This window comes from Triplophysa dalaica, chromosome 12 (genome assembly GCF_015846415.1).
Source record: "Triplophysa dalaica isolate WHDGS20190420 chromosome 12, ASM1584641v1, whole genome shotgun sequence".
Lineage (NCBI taxonomy): Eukaryota > Metazoa > Chordata > Actinopteri > Cypriniformes > Nemacheilidae > Triplophysa > Triplophysa dalaica.
The window spans coordinates 17,705,883-17,731,124 of NC_079553.1; the positions used below are offsets into that span (position 1 = coordinate 17,705,883).

General features: G+C 37.6%; 1 protein-coding gene across 2 annotated transcripts in view; it reads right to left on the reverse strand.

The window, feature by feature from the left end:
• Positions 1–14,612: 14,612 nt before the first annotated feature.
• cpne4a (copine IVa) overlaps positions 14,613–25,242 on the reverse strand; it is a 48,637-nt gene continuing 38,007 nt past the window's right edge. For both annotated transcript variants that reach the window (XM_056763136.1, XM_056763135.1), the window contains 6 exons: positions 24,816–24,949; positions 23,282–23,336; positions 22,813–22,864; positions 17,725–17,858; positions 17,413–17,649; positions 14,613–15,280 (listed from right to left, as the gene is read on the reverse strand). In XM_056763136.1, coding sequence (XP_056619114.1) covers positions 15,149–15,280; positions 17,413–17,649; positions 17,725–17,858; positions 22,813–22,864; positions 23,282–23,336; positions 24,816–24,949 — 744 coding nt within the window. In that variant the 3' untranslated portion in view covers positions 14,613–15,148. The remainder of the gene's footprint in view (positions 15,281–17,412; positions 17,650–17,724; positions 17,859–22,812; positions 22,865–23,281; positions 23,337–24,815; positions 24,950–25,242) is intronic.

The window sequence follows — 25,242 nt, forward strand, 5'->3', positions numbered from 1 at the left end:
CAACTTGAGGATGAGTAAATGACAGAATTCTTTGTTTTAGGTGAACTGTCCCTTTAATTAACATTACACTTCCATAAGGGTGTTTGTAGTGCTCTTATTTAACCTATTCAATTTGTACTTAATATACTAAAAACATAGTTTCAAAATAGCATAGTTGAGCACACTAAAGTCTCTCTCAAAAATTACCAAAAGCTATTTTTTGTATGTTAAATCAGTACAAAATTAGTGTGTGAATATAGGGCACTTGAAATGCATTTACATAAGTTAATTTTAGTGCACTTTTCAATTGGGAATTCATTTTTTTGAGTATGTTCTTATTTTTTTATGAAACCGTCATATTCAATAAGCTGGGAACACTATGGTCTCCCTATCATTCGAATCTTGTATCAGGAGGTGATGGATCTAGTGAACAAACCTGCCTGTTCTCTCAGCTTGAAGATGAAATCTCTGCTCCAGTTTTCATGCCTACAGGAAAGACAGAAACTTAACTGTCATGACAAACTACATTGGAACAGCTGGAGAGATTGCCAGGCTGTTTTAGTGCCATTACTGGCTGCTATTACATATTCTGTCTTTTCCTCAGGTGTTATGTCAATCTTATGGTTTGGTGCGATGAGACAAAAGGGTCATCAGAGCAAAAACTATCACTGTGTGTTTCCTCCAGCTCTCAGCTTCTCTGCACCTCTGTCTCTCCTCTGTGTCCTGTTCATCTCTAACCGGAATTTATTCATAATGGAAAAGGTCTGGACCCTTTACTTTCATACACAGGTAAAACTGAGCTGACAAGCCTAATGGCCGAATAAAGCTCTGACTTATCAAATCATTATTTGAGCTGGGAGGCTGCAGGACCCGCGAATAAAGGTTAACCGGTCAGAAGAGCATTTAAGTGATTCGTATTAAATCTAGTGATTAAAGCCATCACATTTCACTAGATGGTGGACGGTGCTTTTATCAGTTATCAAGGAGGAAAGTGGGATGCTCCCTAAAGTAATAAAAGAAGAGTCTTTTTATGAGTTTGTTCATTATCTTTGATATAGCTCACAGCCATTTATTAAGGTTATACACAAGGTAGACCTGTTGCTTATTGCATATCCTCTGAAACTTGAACTCGGGAGACCTGAAGTGATAAAGGTGATAGGCTTTCTTGAAGAAGAAATGGAGTATGATTGAATAAAGCGATCTTGCGAACTTCCAGCAGGGATCAAATGAACAACTTTTTGCAAAAAGGTTAAAAATTATTATGGTTGTTTCTTAAAACAGGAGGAAAAATTAATATTCTCTCATAATTTATTCGCCCTAATGTCATTTTACAACCATAAGCCTTTCTTCTGTCTGATCTATATTTTGGAACTTATTTTAATTGAACCTCTCTGTAAAGCATCTTTGAGTGCTTTGGAAGCCGTGAAGAACTCGTTTGTCATTTATCACTGCGGTGCACTTACAGTACAAAGACGGTCTGACCCGAGACTAACACTGCTGTGAGTGCCTCTCTTAGCGAGAGAAGATCAGAGTTATAGCAAGGGCATCTAAGTGATACCTGACATTTCAAACTGTTTATCTTCTGTCCTCTGATAATCTCTATCCATGGCTTTACATTTCACTGCAACCAGGAATGCGTATCGGTGTCAATTTACACTATCCAGCTGTGCAAACCTCAGCACAATGTATTATTTACACGTATTAAGTATTTCTAAATGTTTAGTGCGCTGTATATTTTTATGAAAGAAATCCAAATCACGCATGAAATATTTCAACTGCACAGTGACTGTAATCGGTCCAACGATGTAGAATCGGAGTGATGTCAGTGCTGTTCCAAACGTTGCTGCTTGCTGCCTACATAGACAGCTGTCTTCCAAAGCTCTGCATACAACGAGTGGCAACCTTCTGGTCTCTTTCGTGAAACCGACATGGAAGTGACTTAAACTGGAATTCACTGACTGGCCGCTAGAGACTGGCTCCAAAACAGAGCAGAATCTCATTGAGGCCCATGTTAAAATGCCCAACTTTATAGCAGAGAAAAACATGTTTTTGATATTTTGGTCTATATAGCTAATTTTGTCCTTCATGACAACTGTGAGTTCCAACTAAATATTTGTATAATTCTGTATAATTAGGGGTGTGGCCACTTGAGTGACAAGTGGTTTCACCAACCAGGCACCTCAGCTCCACCAATGTCCCCCCTTTTTGGTCTTTTTGTTTGTTATATGTGAGTGACGTGATGCCAAGATGGCGACGACTGGCTCCGCTCACTTTAAGCTTCAAAATTACACTTCACAAACCGTGAGATTGTGTCGGATGAACTCATGATGCTATACTCAAGCATGCATAAACATTGGTTAAATATTAAATTATCTTTTAAAAATAAACGTCATCATGAAGGATTATCCTGCCTCTTCCTCTTAATGAATGTTTATTCCATGTTTATTCACTTGTCACAGTACATTCTGGATTGTAACATTGGATGTTGCTTTAGATGTGTCTTTAAATGAGCTGTCTGAAACTGCAGCATAATGAATACCATTCAAAGCACAGCTTTAAGCTCATCCCTCTCTAGTCAGCTCACTAAGCTTTGGAACAGAGCCATCATATATCACTTTATTGATCTAAAACTTGTAACCTTGATGTGCTTTACTTACTTTCTAAGTCAATGCTGAAAGTTTTTCGTTTATGGAGAAATAAATTGTGCTCATTAAAACACAGTGCCGGAAACGTCACTCCTAAGTTTTTAATAAGCAAAAGACCTTTAGTTCATTATCCCCGGTTATCTTTTAGCTCGGCTGTTGCATTTTTCTCTAATCCCTCAATATTTCACGTTAACCAGCTCAATGTGAGCCCGGCTCATAAGATTCAATTATTAGACCTTGTTCCCAATTTAATTCAAGCTAATCCTCGGAGGTAGAAATTTGCCTTTCTGTTACATGAGAAATGGGATCATGGGTGAGATACTGACATTTATCAAATTAAACTACTGAAATTTTTCCCTTTAGTGATCATGGTACAGAAAAAATCTGACTGGTTACAGCAATTCTATTCATTTAGATTTATCAACTGAAACTGTCTCTCTGGACAGAACCAGAGTTGACTGGTTATTTCTGACCTTTGCAATCTCATATTAAAAGCTGACAAATGTTAACGTTTCAAGCACTAATAACTTGCCAAATTTTCTAACTTAATATAAGATTCACATGATTTTAAAATCGTCACGCCTGTTTTAATCATGGCCTCACACCTACAGCGAAATTGCATTCATGTGTATAACACTACAAACATTCACCACACAGGTTTGACAGATAGATGCTGAATTCTACTAAGGAAGATAAATACGATATGTTTGCCATGGTACTGATTCTTTAAGTCAAACAGTTTCTTATAGTCTTTTTTGCTTACAAAGTTGTAGCGCAGTACTCAATCACAATGATCGGACAAGTAAAGCAGTTGAGTTTCTGTCCGGAGAATTCCCCCACGGCATTTGTTTACAGAAGGAAAACATTTCGCTTGACTCGGAGTAATGGCAGTCTTAGTATAAAAGATTTATCTCCATTATAAAGAATAGAGCTTTAGTCTGGACGTTCAAAGTGCAAATTTATATTGTTATAGTCTGTTGTACTCTTTTTCAAAGGATAATTTCTATTCACTGACTTTTTAAAACCGCTTCGTAATGAAACACTGGCATTTATGTCTCCTATGGTTATGTATGTCAGGTACCACAGCAATGTTAGAGGTGAAGTATCTAATTGGTGCTGGATTCGTATAGACTCTAGTAAAATCAAGGATGCAAAACTTACATTTCACTTCCATCAGAGTCACGTCCTTCAATTTCATAAAAAAAGCTAAATTAACGTCCTGAGATGGACAGAATGAGTCTGCTCATTAAGAGTCTGAACATGCAGCTTATCCCTGACCCAAGCATGTCAGGATATCCTGAGCAGACCTGCTTTCGCTCATCTGAGTTCTGTTTCCTCTAAAATCAGACCTGATGAGCGCTAGCGGGTTAATGATGTCCTTTTATCTCCATAAATTGTGCTTCGAGATAAATGTGGATCTCAGTACGTGGCTGACAGACCATTACTTATATTTAATGACCATTACTTATATTTAATGGAGTGTCTCTTGTGCAAATGGGGACTGACTCGGGTACGAGAGAAAGTTGCCATGGTCTTCAAAATAACAATAGCAACATCAGAGAGGTTCATGCAATAAGAATGTAAAACTGAGCACTTCTCAGGACACCTGGATGCATTTGAGTTTGCTAGTATATTAAATGTCCGGTGTGTAATTGGAGGATCTATTGACTGAAATGCAATATAATATACATAGCTATGTCTTCAGAGGTGTATAAAGACGTGCACCGTGGTTCCACTTGCATGGAATTCGACATGTTGTTTCTACAGTAGCCCTAAATGGACAAACTGCTCTGTTCTCTTTCGGCAAAGAAGCGAAAACGTGACGACATCTTAGTCGGAAGGGAGGGGTGAGCTGTAGAGTGAGCCACTGGTTGCATTTCGCAACTTCACCACTTGATGCCGCTGAATTTCATACACCGGACCTTTAAATGAGGGACCTACATTAAGGTCTCTATACAATACACAAGAATATCACAAAGACGTGGGATGGGCTGTAACAATTGTCTCTCAATGGCTTCCATTTTCTGAAATATTTCCATGGGTTTTGAGAACTTGGAAAGCAAGGACAAATGTCTATCACATTTTATCTCCTTCAGACACCTTGTCTTAATCCTTCCTCGTCCACACAACCTGACAGAGCTTTAACAATGGAGCGTGGCAGCTGCTAATAAAAAGCGTAGACTCCGACCGGTTCTCGTTTGGAGAGCTTGCAGCGATGAACAGCACCCAACCCAAGAATTTACATTCATACATTCAACACTGCTTGGCTATGTAACAACTCAGATGAAGTATTTCAAGTATCAGATGTTAAAAGTGGAACGGTGCTCTTGTGGAGGTAAGTGGTCATGAATTTTAATTTAGTCACGCATGGGTAATGTATAGAATCGATATCTCTGAAAGCGTATGGATTTGGTGATTACAGTTCTTCACAGTTTGTTCTCTAGGTGGAGTTCTAATTTGAGGCGCTGAGACATTAGCACGACCCGGAGAGGTTAGAGGACCCCGGCAGTTCTTGAGGTTTATGAGAAGTGTTGAGATTCCATAATGTCCAATCACATGACCTCTGGTCAAGGACCTGGGAGAGATCAAGATCAATGCCTTCAATATTTATCCTGGCAGCCCAATTAACATAAGTATCCTAGCGGGAGGTGTCAAAATCGGAGAATCAGCTGTTTAGAGAGTCGCAAATACAACCTGATGTTGATCCCTACATGGCAACAAGTGTAGATTATTTTATTATTATTATTGTTCTTTTGAGTTGCTCAATCAACGTATTTAATATTATCTTAAACCTCCTTGCAAATGTCTTCCTAATAAACATAAGGATTTTAAACAAGGAGAAATGGCAGCATTTAGTCGTTTATTAAAAACAAGGAGACAAGCAGCATCTGGTAAATAACACACAGATGTCAATAAAGTTATAGTTTACCCTAAAAATAAGATATTTTTTTCTACAGAATCTTCTTTTTAGGGTCACTTTATCGACATCTGTGTGTCATTAACCAGATGCTGCTTGTCTCCTTATTTCTAATAAACGTCATAAACATCATAAACGTCATTTTAATAAAAGTCATACGGGTTTGAAATGACAAAAGGGTAAAATATGACAGATTTTTCATTTTTGGATGAACTACCACTTTAAAGAAGGTTTATTTCTACGTTGTACTTTCACTCGGACATTCCATCCAAAAATCAAAACTACATACACAAAACCAACTAAAACAGACAAAACAACTACAAAACATAAAGATGGAAATTCTTTGTTGAAAAATGTTGATGCTATTGATTTACTGTAAAATGAGGGGAATGATGAAGGAGACAGACTTTTCATTTCAGACGAAAGATATATATCTCTGAGGAGCTATTTGCCAAGAGGACATCCTCCTTGGACAGTCTATTATTTTTCTGAGATTGGATAGCCATAAGAAGCATTTAGGTAAACTCGATCAGATTTTGCTGGATCAATGTAACGCCCACCCTGGCTTATTGACTATAGCCGGTTTAATAACTAAACTAATTGTGTTTTTAGATCACCCTTTCTGATTACACTATATGCCATGTCTATACCATACGGTCCCCCTTGAGAAAAGTGTGTATTTGGATTAGGATGTTCATCAGAACTATTAGCTTACATGTAAATGTAACGTGATCTGCTTTTGATATCATGACCGGATGAAGAGCATCTCTCTCACTCTCTGCTTTTTCACTGGGTAATGTTTATTTGAGCATGATTCCCCTCTCTAATAACAGCGAAAGAGAAATTCCTCCACTAATCCAAACACACTCTGTCGACTGGATTTGCATTCAAGGATGTTCATTATAGTGGAGTACACTGTATAAATATAGGTTCTGGGAGAGCCATGTATGCTCTGTTTATCTTGTAAATAGCTGCATGAATAATTAAGTGAGAGTTCACCTAAAATAATTCAGTCATTATTAGTTTTGTCAGGGAGAGGCACTGCTTATGTTTCCATGGTAACAGATTGGCAGCTCTCGTCATGGTTGCTTCTGGTAAATATGAATTTTGTTCATCAGCTGTAAATCTCATTGTAAAATGGTTTTATTTACGTAAATATACCGTCAATGATTAGTATAAATAATTCTTCACTGATTGAAGTGTTGAGTTCATGACTGTAATATATGTGTTTTAGGTTTGAGAGTGGCTCTTTTTTGGGCTAGTTTGATGGCTTTTGGGAATCTGGCAAACCTGGTTGTATGGATTAAGAATGAGTTCTTTCTTAATAATGACCTCTCAGGGGACTGCTGAGGAAAATTAGCCTCAGGCTAAATCAGCTACAATTCATTAAATGCATTTACATGAATAAATAAGAATAGCAAATTCAGATTTATTCTTGGCTTTAAATATTGTACGTGGTTCATTTCCAAATAAAAAAAAAAAAGAAATTACAGAATAGCAAAATGATATGAACTTTCATTTTTGGGGGAGATAATTCTTTAAAACATTGATTTATTACACTTCAGCATACAAAGTTCATCATGCTGTCCTAGGCCTCATGTTCTATAGTAAATTTCTGACAATAATTCTTATTTGCATGTTGTCATTTCAAATTGAAGCTGTCTTGATCCATAACCAAGCCTGAATTATGAGCTATTATTAGCTATAGTTTGGTTCTGGTTTCTTTTGTGTCATATCGTATCGTTAAATATGTGTAACAGCAGATCAAAGGAAGGTATGATGTGGATTCACGGAGAATCAGAAAAAGTTACATTTCTCAGTGTTTGCACATGAGATGTTGCCATGGGAACTGGTCAAAGACCGTGAGTTCACCCATCCAGAACGAGTCTTGCCTGTGGAGGGGTAAAGAATCTGTCATCTACAAACCGCAATAAGTGAGCAGACACATTATGACCGCATTAATCCATCATCAGGTAGAAAAATATCTGCTTTTGGAAACATTCATGATTGTTTGTCAAAATGTGTGTGGTCTTCCAGGGCTCCAGACTAACTTTTTTCACCAGGAGCACAGTGGCCCCCAACAGAAAATTTTAGGGGCACAACCAGAAAATTTAGGGGCACATACCGTAAATCAACATGCTAACCAAATCTACTAATTTCCACTGTATTACTAATAAATACTTTAATAATAGATGCAGAAATTACAATGTTCTGTTTCAAATTCAGTGTCACATTTTATTCTGCACTTTTGAAGATGCAACAACAAGGTAAACTGACAGCACCATCGCTGTCATGACAGTACATATAGTAAACAAAATACCATACATTCAGAATAAAAAAAGTGCGTAGTAACAAAGTGCTTAGTAACCTTTCGGTCATTTCACAGTTACAATGTGACTTTTTTTCGCCACACCAACCTCTGACTCTGCATCATCATCCGATGGTGACACTGTAGACTCTGGCACTGGTACACTAGCCGCAGGTCGGATGAACGAATCAATAGTTCGCTTGCTCATAGCTCAGACACACGCACATATGTGACCCTGGACGACAAAACCAGTCTTATGGGTAAATTTTTCAAAATTGAGATTTATACACCACATGAAAGCTGACTAAATACACTTTCTATTGGTATATAGTTTGTTATGATAGGACACTATTTGGCCGAGATATAACCATTTAACATTCTGGAATCTGAGAGTGGAAAAAATCAAAATATTGAGAAAATCGCCTATAAAGTTTTCCAGAAGTAGTCCTTAGCAACGCATATTACTAATGATGGGAAATAAATGAAACTTACACCATTGATTTACCACAGCTTAAACTGTATACACACACAATTTCATAAAAATAATTCTCCAGGAACATATAAAATTTTACACTTGAGCTGGCCACGAGTCATCATTAACAGAGGCAGATCTACATGCTAAGATGATGTTTTGTTTACATTTTGTCAGAGCAAAATTGGCATAACTTTGACATAAACAACTCATGAAAACCACTACTTTGTAAAGAAGGTATTTAAGAACGTATGTGACTGACTGACCTGAACTTTGAAAAATGTTCCCACTTAAGCGGGTTGAATTCTGAGTCCGCAGTGAACACTTTGTATTCCTTCATGGCATGGAGTCGAAGCGATCTAAACATTGATTGAATTCGTCGTCTTCCGGGGCATCCCCTTATGTCAAGCCGGTCTCTGGACATTCTGTATTATCTTCCCAATGATTTGCGAAACAATCATTTACTAGGTTCGTTAAATTATTGCTGTCATTAGCGTTTAGATTGAGCAAACGCGCTTCCATCAGAATCCATGTTTTGAAGCGCGATCATGACGGATTGTGTACGCTGCGCACGTGAGACGCTATAGCAGGCCGTTGCTAAGAGGAAACAGGTTTGTTTTAACACTCTCTATTGGCTTACCCTTGTAATGACATAGAAGAGAGTAGATTAACTTGAAAGCGGAATCTCTTAACTTTACATATATAGCAAACTTGAATGGGTAGTTTTCATAGAGCGGACAGCAGCGAGTTAAGTTTGTAGGCATGTTTCTGACCATTTTTTGTTCGCGATATTAAGGGATCGACTCACAAAAATAAAGTTTTGACATATTTAGGGTAGGAAATTTACAAAATATCTTCATGGAACATGATCTTTACTTAATATACTAACGATTTTTGACATAAAATAAAAATTGATCATTTTGACCCTAACAATGTATTTTCGTCTTTTGTCAGAAATATACCCGTGCGACTTACGACTGGTCTTGTTGTCCAGGGTCACATATCAGGTTGTGATGATATTTGTCTCCGTTTCCTTCCCACAGATGTTTACGCGCGCTCGATTATCTCTAGGCCCCTCCCCCTCCACGCATTTTAGCCACTTACAGTGGCCATTTCCTATTCTTCTCACACGCATTGGCCGCCTCACAGACAGGCATCACTCAATGAAACGCGAGTGTGTGCTCGCGTCTCATGAGTATGTTTGCGAGTGTGTGTGTGTGCGTGTGCGAGTGCGAGTGTGTGTGTGTGTTTGCGTGCGTGTGCGCTCGCGTCTCATTGATTATTTCATTGCTCATTTCATTGATCATTGACGTGCCCCTTCCACGTTTAATGTATAAAAAAATACGGAGGGTGGGGGAGGCAAATTTACTGGTAGCAAATGTGCGACTGGATGTAAAATTCAGTCGCACACTCTCAAATTTTGGTCGCAAAATGCGACCATTTGGTCGCAGTCTGGAGCCCTGTCTTCATATCATTGTTGTGGGTGGTTGTCAGGGCACTGCTATGCAGTTGCTAAGGCATTCATTTCATTAATTTAATGTGTTGCTAGGTTGTTCTCATGATTGCTAGGGTGTTGCTGTCCTAGAGCAAAGCAGCCCGTCCCAATGCTTCTATCATATTTTCTCTGGTCCTTTCTAAACCAGCAATCTACCAGATGCAATTCTAAATTAGAGTTGGATTTCAGGGTCATTCCTTCACAGAGCAGGCTGTTCAAAGCAGCAATCAGTAATGTTTCACTTGAGAGTCGGGGACACAGGTGTGACACCCACACGGGTGTGGAAGAAGTCAGAGTACTCTTACCCACTCACATCCTTTCTAACACATTAATCAAGGCCAGCTTCAAGATCCAAACCGAGCTGACACCAGCGCCAATCACCTTCATCCAATTGACACTCACCCCCGGTACAAAAAGTCAGAGGCGCTGGTGTGAAATGTCCTCCTGCTGAGCAGGTTTACAGGCTGTGGGTAAATGTCATGACGAAATGTCAGCAGAGCGTCAGAGGTTTGATACCTCTCAAAATACCCAAAATTTGTGTGAAAGTCTCCTTAAAGTGCATCTGGTTAGCCTGGCAGGTACGGAGTAATTACATTTCTACATTTAATTGATACAAAACACTAATGTCTCCAAGGGCCTGCCTTGCATTCCCACAATGCAATTAGTTTAATTCCACATAACTCAGTATGTTAATGGCTTCCTTAGTTGCTTCTTTCGTTGGCCTGTAGACGACAGAGACATGATTTCTTATCTTAAACACATTCTAAAATGACATTAAGGGATTACGTGTATAATAGATTTTTATAATCTGCTTTTAAACTTTTCAGTCAGACTGGTTGAAACTGAACACAGTTTTTGCGACTGCGTTGTACAGGTTTTTCATCGTTTCCGAGACTCATGATTGACATGTGTGATTGGCTATCCATTGTCTAAGCCAGGACATAAAAGACATAAAAGAGAGCATGAGGTTACCATGGCAATTTAGACAGAAGCAATAGACAGCAATCAGAAACCCAGTTTGGCATTTATTGCTGTTAATAAAAGTTACAATACAGTTGTGTCTGAAAGCATGAACATCAAAAATACATTATTACAGGGAGATAGTCTATATTTCTTTTTGTTTGATAAATGTAAAAGAGGCTATGACAGCCAAAATGCTTTTAAGGGGTCATATTGCGCGAATATGTGTTTTTACTTTGGTGTGTAATTAGTTGCCCATGCATGTAATAGACACGTAAAATTGCAAAAATTAAAGTGTCGGAACAAAATATGCATTCTATCTAAAAGCGAATGCACGTCAATTCGTAACATGATTTGACTAAGACCGCCCAAATCGTAACGCAAGTGGGGGTACTTGTAAATCTCATTGTGTCATCACCGCCGCAGCCATGTCGCGGAAAGGCTGTGTTGCGTTGCAAAAAGAAAGCCTCTTTGTTTGTCCTGCCAAAAGATGAGACAACTAAAAACGAAGTTTTTTTTCATTTTATTTACATCACTGTACCAGAAAAGTTCAATGCAAAATTTCAAGTTAGTGCTGCGCATTTAACTGACGATTGCCTCACGAATGTGGGAGGGAGATTTAAACCGGCTATGTGCCAAAGCTTTGGATAGCGGCCATTCCAACCATTAAAACTCTGCTGGCGCTTCAGATTCGCAGCCTGTTAGTAGGCCTATATTTTCATTGTAAAAGACTTTGTTACGGAAAAACGCGACTTGAAAAAAGACAACATAAATCCAAATAATCAGTAAAATGTTCCAACTAGAGACAACAAATGTCGTGTTTATAATGTCTTTTTATTTAGGATTTATTGTCTTTGTTGAGTCGCGACGAGACGTGGTATAACACTGGTTGATCAAGAAGGGCCAAGCGCTCGCGTTATTTATTGTTTCCATTCCCCGCTGTAATGCGAGATTGTTTCTCACACAAACTCTGTATTGATGTATATGGTTATATGTTTATAGTATTTATAACGTCGTATATAAAAGTTAATACAGTTAGCTATAGTTTAAAGTATTTAACATCATGTATTTTTTAATAAACCTTACCAATCCTTTACATCCTGCTCAAGTCGCGCTGGTAAAGTTGATGTATCGGCTTGATCATCTTCATATTCCGTATCAGATTCGGGCTCGAATTGATTTAAGGAAGTACCGATGACATTTTATCAATGACATTAATTAAGCTTTCCTGTAGCTCAGTGGTAAGAGCATTGCGTTAACAACAAAAGGTTGTGGGTTCGATCTCAGGGTATTGCAAATACCTATGTGAAATGTATAGGATAAAAGCGTCTGCCAAATGCCTAAATGTAATGTAAATGTTTTCACCTGTCAGTAAAATTGAAGAGGACCCTGATGTTCCGTATATGGTAATAGCCGTTACATTTCCCTCACACTATGGCAGTATTCGCCCAATCACTATGCACTGGTTAACTGGCCAATCATAGCACACGTCGCTTTTCAGAGCGATGTGCTTTGTAGAGGCGGGGCAAAGAGGAGATACAAACATGCACGCTTTGTGGAAAATACAGCGTTTTTAACCTTAAATCGTGTTTACACATTGCATTAGATCCAAAGTAAACGATTATATTTGTTTTAGCCGTTTCATTTGACCCCTTTAAAAGGGTAGTTCACCCAAAAATAAATATTATTGTACAATCTGTGAAATGTCTTGTTGTGTTCTGTCCATACAATGCAAATCAATGGGAACCAGTGTTGTTTGTTTAGCAACATTCTTCATCTTCTTTTGTGTTTTGCAGTTTGTAAGTAATACTGTATATGTTTTCACTCCTGTATATAAATTGCACTACTGCTATAACCGCTATAACTTATCATTGTATATACCCATCTGTAAATCTCATTTTTATAGTAATAGCCAGCTGTATATTATGTTCATTGTAGATGACCATCAGTAAACTAGTTCCAGTTTTTCTTGCAATTCTGCAACTGCCGTATATCCTGCACTTGATGCTATTGCACTTTTGTTTAGACAAAACTACATTTCGTTGACTTTTAATTGTACATGTGTTATGACAAACAAGTTGAATCCAATCTAATCTAATGTCGTAAGCGTAAGTAAATGATGCCATTTACTATCCATCTTAAAAATGTACGACCTCGCTAAACTCCATTAGCAGTTACTACTTTTTTTAGCAAAACTAATCCGCTCCATTCATGGATCTGTTCCTCTGGACCCTCATTAGACTCATACCTGTCTTTAGACTATTTCTAAACCATTGTCAAAACAATAAGAAAGTCTTGGATGTTTCAAAGAATTGGCAAATTGGGGCGAGACAAGCTTGAAGCCGTATAATTACAGTGTAGCTGCCAAAGAGGTCATCGCTTTGAACGGATGCACACAGAATGAATTGACTGGTGATTTTAAGAAGACAAATAATGAGCGGAAAACATGTAAATATCAGTTACATGTCAAATTAGTGTTTGATTTTCTGCCATGCGTTTTATTAGGTGCAAGCGTCAGGTTATTGATGAGATTTGACAATCTATCTACAGGAAAAACTCCAATCTATCACAACAGATGCTCACGGAATCAGTTCCGACTGGAGGTTTTTATGAATAAATTTATATTCTTAATGGAGTTGTCTGAAGAGAAAGTAATGCAAGGTATTGGACCAGGACTGCTTTCTTTTTATATTCATATTTTGCATATAAATTTTGCATTTCAGCCACAAGCCACGTCTCCACGACAATGCCACAATCTGAGCCAATCAGGGACAAAAGCTCTTCAGTGGCATTGGCATAATGATTGAGGCACCTGTGGTTGTGTTCAAGTGGCCGATCAATGATGGACCCAATAAACCCAAATGACCCATGCAGGATTTTGGGGAGTCATGGCATGCTCTGGTTGATTGAGAACAAATATGATAATGAAATAGAGAGAGTGATAAAGCCTTCAGAGACCAATATGTTGATGTGGTTTTAGCCAGTTTTCCCCATGTTTTTGACAGGTTATTCATACAGGTCTGTAAACTGAAAATGTATGTGTGATAGATTACTTCAATCTATTGCATTTTTGAGTGTGGTAATGTACATACAGATATACATACTACTAGATATACATGTAGCTGTACTTTGGGGGAGTTGAGGGTTTTAAAACCATTCATAGTAGTAAGGAAAAACTTGGAAGTCCAATTCGGATCCTCAGAGATCCAAATACTATACTAACCTCCCACATTTGCCACACAGAGTTTTGTCTGATTTCACTGCTTGATGTTGAAGGATTTTGATATCAAACAATATCGGTCCTCCAGGGAAAGTCTGTAAAATCCCTCAGGAGGCTTTCAGGAACATAGCAGCCCTTCAGAGATTTATGGAAAGTCTGTTGTTGCGTCGTGACATTTTGAGGACCTGCGCGTTGTACTGTAGATGCTTGTTTCACATTTCCTGAATGTTGTCCACCAGTTCTTGCCAAGTGCTTTATTGAATTAGAAAGTGCATGTGTCACAAATAAAATACAGGCCAACCTTTAAAAATACTCTTGTTTTTTCCCAAATAAGCCACTGTTATGCAGCATTTATATGACATAAATGACACGTTGAACTAATAAAATTATAAAATTTCTGCATATTTGTGACAAAAATGTATGACTGAAAACTTGAAAAATAGATAATTTTCTGCTGTTATTTTTATTTGCCTCAATATTAACTCTCAAAAACCTCACCAAAATGCTTAATTCAAAACACAAACTTTATTTTCAAACAATCCCATACATCACTTAAAACTACAAAAAAAATCTTCAAGTTCTAAAGTCTTGCATGTGGACAGTGTTAGAAGTGGAGCTTCACAATAAATAATACACCGGCTCCAGAGGAACCAATAGAAAAACAAGGCTGGTTTATTTATTAACATGCAAAATACAATCATGCACCTGGTCCTGCATTTGCAAAACAGAACATAAAATAAATATATATATAGAGAGAAATAAAGCATTTCATGTCCACATATTTATATATATATATATATATATATATAACTAATTCAAGTTGCTATTCTCTATGATCCAAAATGCTTTACAATGTAAGAACATTACGAAATTTTGCAAAATCTCAATAAACCTTTATATAAAAGAAACCAACAGATAATCCACATACATTACTAGTCCCAGTCATCATGCTCAAATCACACATCTTGATGCTTTCTTGTCATACATAACTGTAAATCTGTACATGTGCACATGTACATAATAGGAAAGGTAGCATTGCAACACCTATGCAAGTCTCACAGGCTACGCATGCAAACGCAACAAGTAGAACACATTCGTTTGTTAAAATTCACAGAAACGTGCTATTTTCGGGAACGAGCGGCGGTCAACGCTTTAGTGACCAAACGTCCTGGAAGACTCGTACTCGCTGGGGCACTTGGGCTTGATTCCTTTACTGTTGTAATAATCCACCACCTGGTTCGGGACCTCGGCTAAAACACTTTTTGCCAGGGCGGCAGGAGAAGCCTGTGACAAAAAGCCAAACAGAAACAGAAGTGAATGAAATTTTTCCAGAATTATTCATTTTGCCATCTGGCCTTGTGCTAAGGATCTGTAAAGACGATGTACTTGGTGAAACATGCAGACACTGTGATCAAAAAATTCTTTCATCATTTACTCACCCTCATGTCATTCCAAAAATGTATGACTTTTTTCCAAAGCACAAAAGATGACATTTTGAAGAATGTTAGTCACCAAACAAACACTTGATCCCATTGACTTACATTGTATGGACACGACGCATTTCTCAAAATATCTTCTTTTGTGTTTCACAGAAGAAAATCATGTTTCGAACCACATGAGGGTGAATAAATAATGACAGAATTTTATTTTGGGGTGAACTATACCTTTAAGCAGACTTTAAGCATCATCGCAAGACAGCAGAAATGAGGCAAACACCTCCAATTACTTACCAAATAGATAGAGAAGAAAATATGCTAAGATAAGCAGTGGAGGTGGCTGACGCTTGGTGTTGTTTGTCAGGGGTCATCAATACTGTTTTTGTCTGGAAAGCCTCCTCTGAGGATTCTTATACCCTGCACTTTCACATAAACTGACAAGCCGCTGCCCAATGTATACATTCATCATAGACTCAAGTCAAGTTTTCCCTGAAGCTACTATTAAAGTTAGTACAATGCTTTGGGTGTGCATATTTTTTCAATAACATATTTTCCTGGCTAATTCCTAAAACTTCAACCTCCTCATGTAAACATTTTGATTGTATATGAAAACGGACAAAGCCGCATGCTTTACCGCAGTCTGCTTGACCCTGTAGAGAGTTAACTCGTCTCTCTGCGTTCTGTGGTTGGTTTCTCACCAGAGACCGGCAGTAGATGTGATAATTAATGGAGCAGTCAAGCTAAAGGTTATTAGATTGCTCCGAGCCTGGCCGAGAAATGTTAAAGGGACAGTGAGAAAGAGGCAGCGAGTAATTAAGCAGAAGAGTTTCTCCTCTGAGGTTCTTCAGACATTTTAAAGATGCAAATTGGAGATCTCTGTATAATGATGCACTGATTAAAGGCCGAGATCTGCATTTGACAAAGTTCAGCTGTATGTATAATAATTTTAGCTTCCAATTTTAAAATAGACTGAGTTCAGATTTCAAATTTGAAAAGCTTCCTCAAGCCATCAAACAGTAGCTACTTACAACCAAAGAAATGATGAGTATACCAATGCCTTGTTTGTGCTAAGGGCCACCCTCAAAATTGTATTACCCTGTACTCCACTGATAATTCAAAAAGAACTGAAATAAAAAGGACAAATAAGCTTAATAATAAACTGAATTGTTTATTTTAAATTGCTTTATTAATATAAATGTAATTTTTATACAGTATATTTATTAGTTTAAGTTAACTTGTATCAAGGCTGGTAGATGATGAAGGTATAATGGAAAATTAAGACAATAAAGAAAGAATATTAGTGTTGATGAACAACAGTGTTGAACTATACACTGCAAAATATATATATTTTCCGGCAGCTGGGGTTTTATGTTTTTATTGTAAATTTGCAGTCTATTTCTAGAATTTGACATTCTTTAATATATACTGTATAAAATATGTTATGTATATATATATATATATATATATATGTAATTCTGTGAAAATCAGTAAAACAGTAAACTAGTTACAAATTATTTTTTTACAGTGCATAGTCATTTTATATCAAGCGTAGCGCTAGTTCTGGCAGGTCACTTGAGTTCAGCTTGCATCAGCTGATCACATCAGGTGCAGCTTATCAACGTAACCAATAGTCATACAACACATACTAGACTGCATCCTATTTAAGTTCCTTCTTTGCTCCTTATAAGCTGCTTAATCGTTTGCAATTAAAACCCACCTCCATCCCCATCTCCTCCTTATCTTCCCATATCTTCTGATCTTTTAATTTAATCCTGTTATGCATCAGGAACTGTTCTGGTTCCCCAGGTGAGGGGACATGCATTGCTTGCGCTCATGCTATGTCCATGCAAGGCTGCATGGACGGGCAGAGAGTTTTCCCAGAACACTTTCATTCTGGCAAACTAAATATATATTAACATTAAATAATTGACGACAGTGGTCCCGATGGAAATTCTAGATGTGTTTAACAATTAAACTCACATGTTTGAAGTTACGGAACGGTACAAACTGCACAATGTCCCGCAATACCGGTTCCCCCTTGGGTGAACGGAGGATCCCGTCATCCCCGTCCAGCATCTCCATATCGGTGAAATCTGCACTTCCAACACCCACTATGATGACGGACATGGGCAGGTGAGACGCATGGACGATGGCCTCTCTCGTATCCGCCATATCTGTTATCACTCCATCCGTCAAGATGAGTACGATAAAATATTGCTGCATCAAGAAAAGAAACAGGAATTCAAAACAAGAGAAACTCGATGTGGAGAGACAGAAGGACACATTGCTCACCATGGCCTCTTTGGTGTGCATTTCTTCTGAAGCGAAGTTGGCCACTTTCTGGATTATGGGAGCTATATTTGTGGGACCGTATAATTGAATCTTGGGAAGACAATTCTGGTAGGCCTCAACCACACCCTGGATTCCTGTAAAATGAACAAGATTGCATTAGATTTAATGTATAGACAGTTACTGTGTTACTGCAATTTTAATTTCCAGTTCACATCCGCAAATACCAGAGTCCCTATATATTATTTCTGATAACAATCAAAAATATAACAAATTACATTAGCTAGCAAGTTAAAAGTATGTCTAGCCAGTAATATTTTGGGTAACCAGTAGAAGAACCGCTACTTGGCTAAACTTAGATGTGACTCATTCAACAAATTGTTTATTTAATAAAATGTATCGATAATACAATTCAACAAACTGTTGTTTAATTAAATTACTACACAATAAAATGTTAATATATATTAAATATTATATATTATAATTATGTTATCAGCCACTAAGCAGATCGACACTGCATGTGTCATTGTGTCATGTGGAGACTGCATTCATTCATTTATTTATTTAGAAATTAGATGTTATTTATTAGAATGAACTTACTCGTTGTATAAATACCATGCACTGTGCTGTGTTTTAACTTTTCTGTTTTTCCTGTTTGCCCCTGTAAAGCTGCTTTGAAACAATACACATTGTGAAAAGCGCTATATAAATAAATAAACTTGATCGACACTAAACGATTAACAAACACAACCAAAAGTTAACTTCGGGTGTCTGGTGAAGCTTCTACAGCCAGATTTCACCAAATTTCAAAACAAAACCCCTTAATTCAATTGTAATGCTCACTTAAGGTGTTTTTTCTTTTTGCAAAAAAGGGTCAATGCGAACAATGGAATGGGAGATGGAAACGTATTTGCCGAATAAATATCTCCAAATGTCAACTTTGCACTATGTCAAGGCGTAACCTGACTAACCAGAGTTCTTACTTTACAGCATCTAAAATTATGTTACGGGGATTCTTAAATGCCAGAGCAAAGTCGTCAAAGTACTTCTGTAATCGCCTCTCAGAACTGTCACGACTGCATCCCCAAACAGCAGGCATCTGCTTGCTAGAGGCGCTACTAATTTTTATATATGAAAATTATTATATTCTTTGGCTTCTCTTACTTTTCTTACTGATATTTAGTGCTAGTTTATTACAATGTTATGATTTTGTTCTCTGTGAGATGTTGGATTGAAACGGTGCTTATTCACAAATGTTTTATGCAATATTACATTTTTGCTGATAAGATTAATTAGCAATTTTGGATGGAAACCCGGTTTATAAATCCAAGTGTCTCCTCCAACACATTTAACAAATTCATCATGTTTAAGCTGCAGTCATAACTTTCATCTCAATTTTGCAGTTTGAAAAAGAAAACTTCAGGTTACTGTATGTACATACTGTAAGTCAGTCCCATCAAACATCTAATAGCTCCTTATTATAAGATTACCGTAGCAAATTCTGTTAGATTTTACAAAAAAGTTACAAATTGCAGCTTTCACGCTGTGTTAAACAGTATATAAAATAAAAAGCCACAGTGGCTTTCCTTTTTGCTACAATTCTTATTTCTATTCATGTACCCAGGTCCCCAGAAGAATTGATGTTCTCTTTCACACATAGAAACGCTGCTTAAATATGCTTTTATTCTGCTTTTCGAGAGAAGGCTAAAGCTCAGCCATTTGTCTCAGCAGTAATGCTGTTGACTGACATCGTGGGCATGATCTCCTCAGGTCAGCCTGTATTTCTCACCATGTCTCCAACTGTTTCTTTAATTAACACCTGTGAGCTTGAACACGCATGACCGGCGGCTTAAAGGTGGATGCGTGCTGTGCAGTGCAGCGCTGGAATTAAGACGAGAAGACTTTCATACTGGAGGTCAATGGAGGTAATCGTTTCACTGGCTTTACCACAAAGGGGAATCAAAGAGACGCTCCAGATGATTTTGATCCTTGAGAGACTCTGACACACATGCTAAGCCGTTTCTTTAAAGGAGACGCCATGCTAAACGACAGCAAAAAGCTTGAAGTCAACAACTCCTGATGTCCTTTCATCAAAGCACCTTCCGCATTTTCATGCACTGTTGTCACACTCGCCGATTCACACGGCTGCTGTAAAACAGTCTCCCTCAAGCTCTGTGATGTTAGCCCAATAAATAAAACTCCATCGCTCTCCATAAATAGATGATATAACAAAGGATTTCCATCTATGGATTTCTACCAAGCATTGTGATCCAGCAGCTTTTGATCGGTGAACCACTAATCTACTAACAACCCATGACGATAATAATATATACATTTTAAATTATGTGATTTTAGATTTCATCCATAGAGTTAAAAAATGTCATGTGGTGTGACCATAATTTATCCTAAAAATAATTTTCTTGACATGCTTAACATTTTTTTACAAATCCTTAGTATTTAGAGTGTTTAAAGACAAAGTCTTTAGATTTCTTTGTTCTTTGTGTCTTTGTAGTCATCTCATGTTTTTCTATAATTTTACTTTCTTAAATTAAAGGGGGGATGCAACGTTGCATTCGGTTTCATGCATTCGGATGTATCTACAATGTTAAACATGCTGGCTTCTCATGATTAACATGGTCAACTTGTCAAAAACTTGAGTTGGATGTATGAAGTAGTATTTCTGTGCTTGGCATGAAACAGGCATTCCAACTTGTTTCGGGAAGTTTTTTTTAGGTCTGGATCCCTATTTCTGAACAGGGATTCTATTCCTTTTATTGGGAAATTGTCCCGGTTACCAAATCCACCAGCAGATGCTGCCAAGCAAAACAGCCAAACCTTGACCCTTTAATTTTAGCGAGATGTATCCAACCCACTTTTCAAAGTTCTGGCTTTAAAAAGTTTGCTGCCAGAGGAGTGACTTTGGACGAGTGAGGAGACTGCAAATTGGCCTCTTTGGTGGAAAGTAGACATGCTCTCTACACGGCGCGCCAAAGCATGTCTACAAGAGGATGTCAATCGTTAGAAAGTAAAAGTGGTTTATAAATGTAACCCACACTGTTCATATTCAGCAAGCATTTTGTGTTTCAAGCGCATGGTCGGCTTTTTCACATAACCACATCATTGTCATACCGGATTTTTCAGGCAGTATCGAGGCGGTGTTAGGGGAGATGGGCTGGCGTGCGTCCTGGTGAGGCTGCAAGCCATGAGCTATTCTTAGAAGAGCCGGCTGATCAAAAGCAAAGTGGTCTGTGCCCATTCAGGGCGCCACCCTGGTGTGTCTGCACTTACAAAGGTGGTACAGAAATAGCGAGGGAAATCAAGTGACACCACTGCATCGAAGAGCTGATCAATTTATCCTATTCACGGCTGAAGAGAGAGATGATCATGGGACAGCTGAGCGCAAAACACACACTGGTACCAAAGGCCAATAGTCACAAACTAAATACAAATCCTGCATTTTCAGTAATGTGTTGCAGCTTCTCGGTTGACTTTCAAGGCAACATCATCCCAAAGTGACATGTGTTGCAAGACATTGAAATGCATAGGGGGTTCGGCAGAGGCTTTCTGTCGACAACAGAATTATCATTTATATTACTTTACTTTTCTATCTAATTCTGCATCGAAGGCACTCATGTTCTCACATTTTCACTCTTTACTTTGATAGAAGGCGTCTTTTAGAAGAGGCAAGTTTCAAACTTTAAACAGACTGAGGTGATGTAAGCCAACCCCTAGAGAACGGTTTAAAAATCCATCTTCTACTTGCATGTCTGCTTGCACACTTTCACTGGAGGGATGGATAAATAAAAGAGAAGAGTGTTACAAAATTGCAATAAAATATGTAAAGCCATTTCTTATGTACAAATGGCGCTGTAGATTTTGTAAAAATAAAATCCCTTAAAACGCTTTCAGTATTTTAAATTCTGACATTTGTGAAATGGGAAATTAAAATCTAATAATTAATATTTCATCACGGATTTTAATATTTTCTATAGAAGTTCACTGTTGTTTAATGTTGTTTACAGTATGTCTGTTGTGGTGTTTTTAAATGCTTTAAGACAAACTATATGAAAATGATCATTCAAAATAGGGCTGTGCAACGTTTAATCACATCCAGAAAAAAAGTTTGTATTTGCATATTAGATGTCTGTGCACTGTGCGTCCTTATTTTGTATTTAGAAACACATACATGCAGAAATACATGTACATGTAGGATAGAAACGTGGTTTAAGATTGCCCCGTCACAAACCTGTAACCAAACGTCAGCACATTTAAATAAAAATCACATCTACACTCTAAAAATAGAATTCAGTGACTTAGTAAATACGACAAAAGTAAAGAAAATCTTTTAAAATCGTTTTAGTGATTTTTTCAGTGGGACACTTGATTAAAAATCAAGTTCATAAAACTTTATTTTATGAATTTTATTAACATTTACATTTAAATATACCCTTAAAATGTATAGTACATTTTATTCAAAATATTTGAGCTGCTCAGATTTACTAATCTTTTTAACTTACATTTACTCAAAAAACAATGTATTTCATTGACAGTGTCACTGTAAATGAAATACAGTAAAAAGTTCTTGCAGAAGAAGAAACACACGTCAACATTTCAAACAAATTAAAGTTCTGGGTACAAACTTTTGGCTTAATGCAACCAGACAGGTATGATACAATATTTCCCTATACCCTTAAACATCTGTTTTTGTGCTGACAGTCTCCAAACCTGTTTCTCTGGGCCCAGAGGGACTAATTATAGAGGAAGAGGAGGGTGTGACAGTAACGTCACATCAGCTTCCCCCATTCAAGAATTCCCCATTGACTGTGTACTTTATAGTAGCATTAAACTTTAATGTGTCCACCCTCTCAATACTGTACCTCTGTAATTCAACTATTTGATCTCATTAGTATGAGGTAACAATACCGAAGGGCTCTTTGACTTTGCCATTGTCATGTTGAGGCTTTGAGTAAATCCAGACCCATTGGTCAAAGATCACATGGGGACCTTAATGCATCTGCAGATCGGGAGGATTTGTGAAGATATTTGGTCTGGAATGGCTAATATTGGAATTAAAGCTTCATCATACAGTACCTGCACATTCTGGGTTGTCCTCATTGAAGTTGACAGCAAAGTCATGTGAAACCTGAAGAGCAACAAAACAGTTAGAACTTCACACACACCATTCACACAATCCTCATCGTGCCATCAACTATATACAGCTGTGGAAAAGAAAAATAAAGAGACCATTTAAAAAATATTTTCCTCTTTTTTTATTTACCATTAATATGTATGTTTAGTTAAAACATTTTTTTTTTATTCTGTAAACTACCACCAATGTTTCTACCAAATTTCTAATAAAAGTATTGTTTCTTTTTGCATTTATTTGCAAGTTTATATTCACTTTAATATATAATTTCAATACAAGAGTAATATTTGTATGTATTTAGGAAAAAATCAATCAACATGTGTCTTGCTAATTACATTAAAATTAGTAATGATCTCTAAATTTTCAATGGCTTTATGTTTTACAGAAGATAATGCAAAAGTCTGGTTCTGTCACCTTAAAATCCGGAGGTATCCGAGCACCAAAGCCGAACGCGGGGAACATTTTATCGCTGCATGGGAAGAAAAGCAGACAAGAGATTAGACCCGGCAGGAATTGTGGATCTGGGGAATAACTCACCAAATGTCCCATCATGCCCTTCTGTCTCAATGGCCTCAGATCGCTGCTCATTTGTTATGGACGGGGATTTGCATAATTGTTATTGTTAGTGGCTGCCAAATCAGTGTGTGCTGTGATTTGGGCTTTCCTCCAGACTAAACGCCCTGATGGATGTGGATTTATTCATCTCGGACTGGACTGAAGCCGGAGCTCTCCATGGTGCTGAAAATGAGCTTTCCAATGATCTTCCAGAGTATATTACACTTACAGTAGCCGAAATGGTGAGATTTAGGATGTTATCCCAAAACTGGGCCAAGGATCGGAACCGAATAGTAAATAAAGTATTTATAGTCTTAGTTCATCCAAAAATGAAATTTCTTTGATCATTTACTCACTCTTCTGTCATTTCCAATCTGTATGACTTTCATTTACATTTACATTTACATTTAGTCATTTGGCAGACGCTTTTATCCAAAGCGACTTACAGTGCACTTATTACAGGGACAATCTTCCTGGAGCAACATGGAGTAAAGTGTCTTGCTCAAGGACACACTGGTGGTGGCTGCTGGGATCGAACCAGCAACCTTTGATTTACCAGTTCAGTGGTTTAACCCACTAGACCACCATCTACACTTTCATTCTTCCGCAGAACACAAAAGAAGATATTTTGAAGAATGTTGTTAACCGGCACCCATCCACTTGTTTTTTTTCTCCATACAATTGAAGTGAATGGGTGCCACGGTTGTTCCGATACCAATGTTCTTAAAAAAAATCTTCTTTTGTGTTTTGCAGAGAACTGCAAGTTGTACAGGTGTGAAATGACAAGAGGGTGAGTAAAGGATGACAGAATTGTCATTTTTGGATGAACTATCACTTCAAAGCTACAGAGCAAAAAACAAGTAGTGTATTGTGAACTTAAACTGTGAAATGTTGCCATAAATGATTCCTGAATATAGTTGACAATATGACAAAGAGAACATTGTAGATCTTTCATATAACAAAATAGTGTTTAAAAAATGCACACAGACCTCAACACATCAACCACAAACTATAATAATGGTGACAGAATGTCAAGAAAAAAACATCACCACACAACATATAACCAATAGTGATAACAACAACAACAGCAGCATAAATAAAGGCTAAGTAACAATATTATAGTTTTTGCATAATTTATTTCTAATGCAGTGCATGCTGGGAGATTGCAAGCCCTTAAAAGGTTCGTTTAGACAACTGTAGAACAACATTCGTAAGACTACTGTTTCTCTAATAAGCATTTTTATGTGGTTTTCATACACTACACTCTTCAAAAAAGAACTTCATTGGCGTCCTATCATGGGTGAACGCACGTAAACAACTGCTGTGTGGAAAAAACAAGTCAAGAACCTCGAGCGCTAAAGCTGGGATTTGATTGGCTGTTCAGCTTGCTTACCTGTCATAGTCTTGGCAAATCTCCCCCACTGCGACTAAAGCTTTCAGATATTCGTTCGGCTGGTAGGGGTGGATGTAGTGTAACGAACAACTGTTCTTCGGATCCCCATTAGATGCTGTGAAATCAATAGCTACCTGAAAAGACAAGCAGCAATCAAAGAGCTTCGACGCTAATTACTGAAAACGTATGTGAGCAGCATGTGGGGATTCAGCACAGAGAACCGTGTCCTAACAAAAACTGTACCAAAGAAAGTAAACAGAATTTAGCTGTAAAAATGCATTAGTGTTGGCAGGCATGGGAAGGGAAAAAAATGGTATGTCATTTAATTAAAACACATAAGCATATTCACTGGAGTATGAATTAAATATAATGATGCATTCACTAAACTATGCTCCAGTTTAAATCACTGCTAGAATTTACACTTGGC